A 10000-nucleotide genomic window follows, 5' to 3' on the forward strand; every position below is an offset into this window, starting at 1 on the left:
AACTTTTCACCTTTCAAGCTGAAGTGTACGCTTTGTATGTGTAAGAAGACAATCAACATTCCTTTCTTTGTTTATTAATTGATTCATTCACTGACTTGTTATTCGTTTGGAAAGTTGTGCTGCCCGAACACTCCTTGCAGATTTCCCTCACGCACGCGCGCGCGCGCGCGCACACACACACACACACACACACACTGTATATTGTTTTCCAACGAGAGCGTGTCATCGTGCCTTGAAGGCGCACCGCACACAATCGTACGTGACTGGATTTTAAACCTTGTTTTTTTTTCTTTTCTTCTTCTTTTTTTTTGTTTTGTTTTAACTCTCTTTGTTTGGTCTTTTTTTTGGTTTTCTGTATGTAAAAGAACAGACAAATGTACACATGTCCTAACTGAATGTCGTCGTTATGTGGATTAACTCCGACTCTAACTTGTTTTTGGTTTCTACTTCTTCTTCTTCTTCTTCTTGTGTTCGTGGGCTGCAACTCCCACCTTCACTCGTATACTTGTGCACGAGTGGGCTTTTACGTGTATGGCCGTTTTTACTCCGCCCTGTGGGCAGCCATAATCCGCTTTCGGGGGTGTGCGTGCTGGGTATATTCTTGTTTCCATAACCCACCGAACACTGACATGGATTACATGATATTTAAACGAGCGTATTTGATCTTCTGCTTGCCGTGCATACACACGAAGGAGGTTCAGACACTAGCAGGTCTGCACATGTTGACCTGGGAGATCGGAAAACTCTCCACCCTTTACCCACCCCGCGCTGTCACCGAGATTCGAACCCGGGACCCTCGCTTTAACCACTTTAAAGTCCAACGCTTTAACCACTCGACTATTGCGCCCGTGGTTTTCGGTTTAAATTAAACAATACCAACAAAAAATATACTCACAGTATTGCATAGCATTGCATTGCGTTCCGCTGTGTTGTGTTGTCTTGCACTGCATTGCATTGCATTGTATTGTATTGCATTGTATTGTATTGTGTTGTATTGTATTGTATTGTGTTGTATTGTATTGTATTGTATTGTATTGTGTTGTATTGTATTGTATTGTATTGTATTGTGTTGTATTGTATTGTGTTGTATTGTATTGTATTGTGTTGTCTTGCATTGCATTGCATTGTATTGTATTGTGTTGTATTGTGTTGTATTGTATTGTGTTGTATTGTATTGTATTGTGTTGTATTGTATTGTATTGTATTGTGTTGTCTTGCATTGCATTGCATTGTATTATATTGTATTGTGTTGTATTGTATTGTGTTGTATTGTATTGTGTTGTATTGTGTTGTATTGTATTGTATTGTATTGTATTGTGTTGTATTGTATTGTATTGTATTGTGTTGTCTTGCATTGCATTGCATTGTATTATATTGTATTGTGTTGTATTGTATTGCAATGTATTGCATAATATTGCGTTCGTTTGATAAAAAAAAAATCCCACGTTCACTCGTATATAATCACACAAGAGCGAATTTACGTGTATTCAAACCGTATATATTTTACATGTATTCAAACCGTATGTATTTTACATGTATTCAAACCGTATATATTTTACATGTATTCAAACCGTATGTATTTTACATGTATTCAAACCGTATGTATTTTACATGTATTCAAACCGTGTTTTACTTCACAGTTAAAGGTAGCCATTCTCCGTTTTTAGAGGTTTGCTTTGTTGGGGGTATATTTGTATTTGTATTTCTTTATTTCTCAACAGATTTTTCTGTGTGAAATTCGGGCTGTTCTCCCCAGGGAGAGCGCGTCGCTATATTACAGCGCCACCCATTTTTGTGCATTTTTTCCTGCGTGCAGTTTTATTGGTTTTCGTATCGAAGTGGATTTTTCTACAGAATTTTGCCAGGAACAACCCTTTTGTTGCCGTGGGTTCTTTTACGAGTGCTAAGTGCATGCTGAACACGGGACCTCAGTTTATCGTCTCATCCAAATGACTAGCGTCCAGACCACCACTCAAGGTCTTGTGGAGGGGGAGAAAATACTGGCTGTGTCGGGATTCGAACCAGTGCGCTCAGATTCTCTCGCTTCCTAGGCGGACGCGTTACCTCTAGGCCATCACTCTAACTGTCTGTTGACAGACGGACACCCACAACAAACTTTGATAAGGACAAAGGACCAAGCCAGGACAGCTGTAAAACAGAGCAGTACAGTGCAGGACATGTTGACAGACGGACACCCACAACAAACTTTGATAAGGACAAAGGACTAAGCCAGGACAGCTTTAAAACAGAGCAGTACAGTGCAGGACATGTTGACAGAGCGGTGGGTCGCTCACATTGTAACATGACAGGACAGGCTGGTGGAGGTGGGTCGCTCACACTGTGACATGACAGGCTGGTGGAGGTGGGTCGCTCACATTGTAACATGACAGGACAGGCTGGTGGAGGTGGGTCGCTCACACTGTGACATGACAGGCTGGTGGAGGTGGGTCGCTCACACTGTGACATGACAGGCTGGTGGAGGTGGGTCGCTCACACTGTGACATGACAGGCTGGTGGAGGTGGGTCGCTCACATTGTAACATGACAGGACAGGCTGGTGGAGGTGGGTCGCTCACATTGTAACATGACAGGACAGGCTGGTGGAGGTGGGTCGCTCACACTGTGACATGACATGACAGGCTGGTGGAGGTGGGTCGCTCACACTGTGACATGACATGACAGGCTGGTGGAGGTGGGTCGCTCACACTGTGACATGACAGGACAGGCTGGTGGAGGTGGGTCGCTCACACTGTGACATGACAGGCTGGTGGAGGTGGGTCGCTCACACTGTGACATGACAGGCTGGTGGAGGTGGGTCGCTCACACTGTGACATGACAGGCTAGTGGAGTTGGCTACAGTCGCCCCTGTCCGAAACAAGTCAGTCCGCACTTTGTCACCCCAGCTGCCATTGACACTACACGTCACTTTACTACCTGCAGTGTGTCAATCACTGTGTGTGTGTGTGTGTGTGTGTGTGTGTGTGTGTGTGTGTGTGTGTGTGTCTCGCCTCTGTTATTGTGGTCAGTCATCGGTCATCGCAAATGTTGTCAACTACTACTGGTTGAAGTTGTCGACGGTCGTTCAGCCAGTCAATCTTTTTTTTATCATCGTCATCATCATCGTCGTCGTCGTCGTCGTCTTGAAACGATGAAGATTTTTTGTGTGTGGGCTTTTTTTGTTGTTGTTTTTTTTAATATATATTTTTAAACTGCTGCAGCTGAGTCACGTTTCATCAACGGCGAAGTTAGTTTATTTGAATCTCTCTCTCTCTCTTTCTGTGTGTGTGTGTGTGTGTGTGTGTGTGTGTGTGTGTGTGTGTGTGTGTGTGTGTGTGTGTGTGTGAGAGAGAGAGAGAGAGAGAGAAAGAGAGAGAGAGAGAAGTTTATGTTGCGGTAACAGCTAGACATTGAGATAGACATATATATATATATATATGTGTGTGTGTGTGTGTGTGTGTGTGTGTGTGTGTGTGTGTGTGTCGACGAAGAGTATGAATTCAGTAATCATCTTACGAACGAAAAGAAGTAGTGATTATTTGAGTTGTGGATGAAGGGTCTGAAGTTTTCAATGATTTATCTGAGTCGTGATGAGTCCCAAATGTGTGTGTGTGTGTGTGTGTGTGTGTGTGTGTGTGTGTGTGTGTGTGTGTGTGTGTGTGTGTGTGTGTGTGTGTGTGTGCGTGCTTGTATGAGTGTGTGTGAGTGTGAGTGTGAGTGTGTGTGTGTGTGTGTGTGTGTGTGTGTGTGTGTGTGTGTGTGTACACGCACGCATAATATGTGATTGAAAAAGGTGAAGTATGCCTGCTCAGAAAGTCTGCCGGAGATACATGCCGCAAAAAGATGCAAATTGCGACTGATACGGTTTGTAAAAATTTCCAGCGAGATTTGGAGATCTGTGTGCACGTGGATGATGTTACGGATTTCTCCGATGGTGTCAATGATTGGTGATTGGCAGAAATCGATTTTTCTTTCCGGATGATTGGAGCTCATCGAGTTGTGGTAACAAGTTTCAGTGTTCCATTGAGTTGGAACTGTGCAAGCGTTTGCTGTTGTTGTTGACAAATGGAGACTTAAACGTTTGGGATATTCATGTCATCATGGATGGTCTCACTTGCCAGGTTCGTACATTTTTCTGTCTGTCTGTCAGTCGGTCTCTATAATTATCACTGTGTATGTGTGTGTGCGCGCGCGCGCGCGTGTGTGTGTGTGTGTGTGTGTGTGTGTGTGTGTGTTGTGTGTGTGTGTGTGTGTGTGTGTGTGTGTGTGTGTGTGTGTGTGTATGTGTGTGTGGGTGTGTGTGTGTGTGTGTGAGCATGCTTGCGCGCGGATGTAAGTAATAACAGAGGAATGACAGATATAGATTAATGATAGGTTTAGAAATCAAGTGAACACGATAGCAGTAATTCCGTGAACGAGACGAACATTTCTCATGAAGCCCCATTCTTCCTCTCCTCCTCCTTCTTCTTCTTCTTCTCTTCCTTTAGCCTGCCCAAGTGTCAATCTCCTCCTTCTTCTTCTCTTCCTTTAACCTGCCCAAGGGTCAATCTCCTCCTTCTTCTTCTCTTCCTTTAACCTGCCCAAGTGTCAATCTCCTCCTTCTTCTTCTCTTCCTTTAACCTGCCCAAGTGTCAATCTCCTCCTTCTTCTTCTCTTCCTTTAACCTGCCCAAGTGTCAATCTCCTTCTTCTTCTTCTTCTCTTCCTTTAACCTGCCCAAGTGTCAATCTCCTCCTTCTTCTTCTTCTCTTCCTTTAACCTGCCCAAGTGTCAATCTCCTTCTTCTTCTTCTCTTCCTTTAACCTGCCCAAGGGTCAATCTCCTCCTTCTTCTTCTCTTCCTATAACCTGCCCAAGGGTCAATCTCCTCCTTCTTCTTCTCTTCCTTTAACCTGCCCAAGTGTCAATCTCCTCCTTCTTCTTCTCTTCCTTTAACCTGCCCAAGGGTCAATCTCCTTCTTCTTCTTCTCTTCCTTTAACCTGCCCAAGTGTCAATCTCCTTCTTCTTCTTCTTCTCTTCCTTTAACCTGCCCAAGGGTCAATCTCCTCCTTCTTCTTCTCTTCCTTTAACCTGCCCAAGTGTCAATCAGATCCAACGTTCAGTCAGTTTCACGACTGTTTAAATCAAAGCAGCCTGATAAATAGCAACAACAGACGATTGCCAGCGGTGAACACATGAAGCAGAAATCCCCCACACCCTTTCTAACATCAATGCTATTCATGTACACGCTCTACTCTCTCTCCCCGAACCGTTTAACTCCTTACACGCTCACGCACGCGCACACACACACACACACACACACACACACACACACACACACACACACACACACAGCAAGCAACGCGCGGATCCAGTTTCAAACACAACCATCCCCATCACACCCCCACCCTACCTCCCCCTATCTAAACCTCATCACACACCACCACCCTACCTCCCCCTATCTAAACCCCATCACACACCACCACCCTACCTCCCCCTATCTAAACCCCATCACACACCACCACCCTACCTCCCCCTATCTAAACCCCATCACACACCACCCTACCTCCCCCTATCTAAACCCCATCACACACCACCACCCTACCTCCCCCTACCTAAACCTCATCCATCACCACCACCCTACCTCCCCCTATCTAAACCCCATCACACACCACCCTACCTCCCCCTATCTAAACCCCATCACACACCACCACCCTACCTCCCCCTATCTAAACCCATCACACCACCACCCTACCTCCCCCTATCTAAACCCCATCACACACCACCACCCTACCTCCCCCTATCTAAACCCCATCACACACCACCCCTACCTCCCCCTATCTAAACCCCATCACACACCACCACCCTACCTCCCCCTATCTAAACCTCATCACACCACCACCCTACCTCCCCCTATCTAAACTCCATCACACACCACCACCCTACCTCCCCCTATCTAAACCCCATCACACACCACCACCCTACCTCCCCCTATCTAAACCGCATCACACACCACCACCCTACCTCCCCCTATCTAAACCCCATCACACACCACCCTACCTCCCCCTATCTAAACCCCATCACACACCACCACCCTACCTCCCCCTATCTAAACCCCATCACACACCACCACCCTACCTCCCCCTATCTAAACTCCATCACACACCACCACCCTACCTCCCCCTATCTAAACCCCATCACACACCACCCCTACCTCCCCCTATCTAAACCCATCACACACCACCCTACCTCCCCCTATCTAAACCCCATCACACACCACCCTACCTCCCCCTATCTAAACCCCATCACACACCACCCTACCTCCCCCTATCTAAACCCATCACACACCACCACCCTACCTCCCCCTATCTAAACTCCATCACACACCACCACCCTACCTCCCCCTATCTAAACCCATCACACACCACCACCCTACCTCCCCCTATCTAAACCCCATCACACACCACCACCCTACCTCCCCCTATCTAAACCCCATCACACACCACCACCCTACCTCCCCCTATCTAAACCCCATCACACACCACCACCCTACCTCCCCCTATCTAAACCCCATCACACACCACCCTACCTCCCCCTATCTAAACCCCATCACACACCACCACCCTACCTCCCCCTATCTAAACCCATCACACACCACCACCCTACCTCCCCCTATCTAAACCCATCACACACCACCACCCTACCTCCCCCTATCTAAACCGCATCACACACCACCACCCTACCTCCCCCTATCTAAACCCATCACACACCACCACCCTACCTCCCCCTATCTAAACCCATCACACACCACCACCCTACCTCCCCCTATCTAAACCTCATCACACACCACCCTACCTCCCCCTATCTAAACCGCATCACACACCACCACCCTACCTCCCCCTATCTAAACCTCATCACACACCACCCTACCTCCCCCTATCTAAACCCCATCACACACCACCACCTACCTCCCCCTATCTAAACCCCATCACACACCACCACCCTACCTCCCCCTATCTCAACCTCATCACACACCACCCTACCTCCCCCTATCTAAACCCCATCACACACCACCCTACCTCCCCCTATCTAAACCGCATCACACACCACCCTACCTCCCCCTATCTAAACCCCATCACACACCACCCTACCTCCCCCTATCTAAACCCATCACACACCACCACCCTACCTCCCCCTATCTAAACCCATCACACACCACCACCCTACCTCCCCCTATCTAAACCCCATCACACACCACCACCCTACCTCCCCCTATCTAAACCTCATCACACACCACCACCCTACCTCCCCCTATCTAAACCCATCACACACCACCACCCTACCTCCCCCTATCTAAACCGCATCACACACCACCACCCTACCTCCCCCTATCTAAACCCCATCACACACCACCCTACCTCCCCCTATCTAAACCCATCACACACCACCCTACCTCCCCCTATCTAAACCCATCACACACCACCACCCTACCTCCCCCTATCTAAACCCCATCACACACCACCCTACCTCCCCCTATCTAAACCCCATCACACACCACCCTACCTCCCCCTATCTAAACCCATCACACACCACCACCCTACCTCCCCCTATCTAAACTCCATCACACACCACCCTACCTCCCCCTATCTAAACCCATCACACACCACCACCCTACCTCCCCCTATCTAAACCCATCACACACCACCACCCTACCTCCCCCTATCTAAACCCCATCACACACCACCACCCTACCTCCCCCTATCTAAACCCCATCACACACCACCACCCTACCTCCCCCTATCTAAACCCATCACACACCACCCTACCTCCCCCTATCTAAACCCCATCACACACCACCACCCTACCTCCCCCTATCTAAACCCATCACACACCACCCTACCTCCCCCTATCTAAACCCCATCACACACCACCACCCTACCTCCCCCTATCTAAACCCATCACACACCACCACCCTACCTCCCCCTATCTAAACCCCATCACACACCACCACCCTACCTCCCCCTATCTAAACCTCATCACACACCACCCTACCTCCCCCTATCTAAACCCATCACACACCACCACCCTACCTCCCCCTATCTAAACCCATCACACACCACCACCCTACCTCCCCCTATCTAAACCCATCACACACCACCCTACCTCCCCCTATCTAAACCCCATCACACACCACCACCCTACCTCCCCCTATCTAAACCCCATCACACACCACCACCCTACCTCCCCCTATCTAAACCTCATCACACACCACCCTACCTCCCCCTATCTAAACCCCATCACACACCACCCTACCTCCCCCTATCTAAACCCATCACACACCACCCTACCTCCCCCTATCTAAACCCCATCACACACCACCCTACCTCCCCCTATCTAAACCCCATCACACACCACCACCCTACCTCCCCCTATCTAAACCCCATCACACACCACCACCCTACCTCCCCCTATCTAAACCCATCACACACCACCACCCTACCTCCCCCTATCTAAACCTCATCACACACCACCACCCTACCTCCCCCTATCTAAACCCCATCACACACCACCACCCTACCTCCCCCTATCTAAACCCATCACACACCACCACCCTACCTCCCCCTATCTAAACCCATCACACACCACCCTACCTCCCCCTATCTAAACCCATCACACACCACCCTACCTCCCCCTATCTAAACCCATCACACACCACCACCCTACCTCCCCCTATCTAAACCCCATCACACACCACCACCCTACCTCCCCCTATCTAAACCCCATCACACACCACCCTACCTCCCCCTATCTAAACCCCATCACACACCACCACCCTACCTCCCCCTATCTAAACCCATCACACCACCACCCTACCTCCCCTATCTAAACCCCATCACACACCACCACCCTACCTCCCCCTATCTAAACCCCATCACACACCACCACCCTACCTCCCCCTATCTAAACCTCATCACACACCACCCTACCTCCCCCTATCTAAACCCCATCACACACCACCCTACCTCCCCCTATCTAAACCGCATCACACACCACCACCCTACCTCCCCCTATCTAAACCCCATCACACACCACCACCCTACCTCCCCCTATCTAAACCCCATCACACACCACCACCCTACCTCCCCCTATCTAAACCTCATCACACACCACCCTACCTCCCCCTATCTAAACTCCATCACACACCACCACCCTACCTCCCCCTATCTAAACCCCATCACACACCACCCTACCTCCCCCTATCTAAACCCCATCACACACCACCCTACCTCCCCCTATCTAAACCCCATCACACACCACCACCCTACCTCCCCCTATCTAAACCCCATCACACACCACCACCCTACCTCCCCCTATCTAAACCTCATCACACACCACCACCCTACCTCCCCCTATCTAAACCCATCACACACCACCCTACCTCCCCCTATCTAAACCCCATCACACACCACCACCCTACCTCCCCCTATCTAAACCCATCACACACCACCACCCTACCTCCCCCTATCTAAACCCCATCACACACCACCCTACCTCCCCCTATCTAAACCCCATCACACACCACCCTACCTCCCCCTATCTAAACCCATCACACCACCACCCTACCTCCCCCTATCTAAACCCCATCACACACCACCACCCTACCTCCCCCTATCTAAACCCCATCACACACCACCCTACCTCCCCCTATCTAAACCCCATCACACACCACCCTACCTCCCCCTATCTAAACCCCATCACACACCACCCTACCTCCCCCTATCTAAACCCCATCACACACCACCCTACCTCCCCCTATCTAAACCCATCACACACCACCACCCTACCTCCCCCTATCTAAACCCCATCACACACCACCACCCTACCTCCCCCTATCTAAACCCCATCACACACCACCACCCTACCTCCCCCTATCTAAACCCATCACACACCACCACCCTACCTCCCCCTATCTAAACCCCATCACACACCACCACCCTACCTCCCCCTATCTAAACCCCATCACAC

The 10000-nt window shown here is 49.4% G+C and overlaps 1 protein-coding gene across 2 annotated transcripts in view; it reads left to right on the forward strand.

Moving 5' to 3' along the window:
- The window catches only part of LOC143296025 (uncharacterized), a 127495-nt gene that overhangs the window by 8336 nt on the left and 109159 nt on the right, over nucleotides 1–10000 (forward strand). The window contains exon 1 of one of the 2 annotated variants that reach the window (XM_076607770.1): nucleotides 3809–4117. The exons of the other annotated variant lie outside the window; for it this stretch is intronic. Within the exon in view, the coding sequence (XP_076463885.1) occupies nucleotides 4097–4117 (21 nt within the window). The 5' untranslated portion in view covers nucleotides 3809–4096. Of the gene's footprint in view, nucleotides 1–3808; nucleotides 4118–10000 lie in introns of those variants that run through there. 2 annotated transcript variants of the gene reach the window in all.

Source organism: Babylonia areolata, chromosome 21, assembly GCF_041734735.1.
Source record: "Babylonia areolata isolate BAREFJ2019XMU chromosome 21, ASM4173473v1, whole genome shotgun sequence".
In the NCBI taxonomy this organism is placed as follows: Eukaryota; Metazoa; Mollusca; class Gastropoda; order Neogastropoda; family Buccinidae; genus Babylonia; species Babylonia areolata.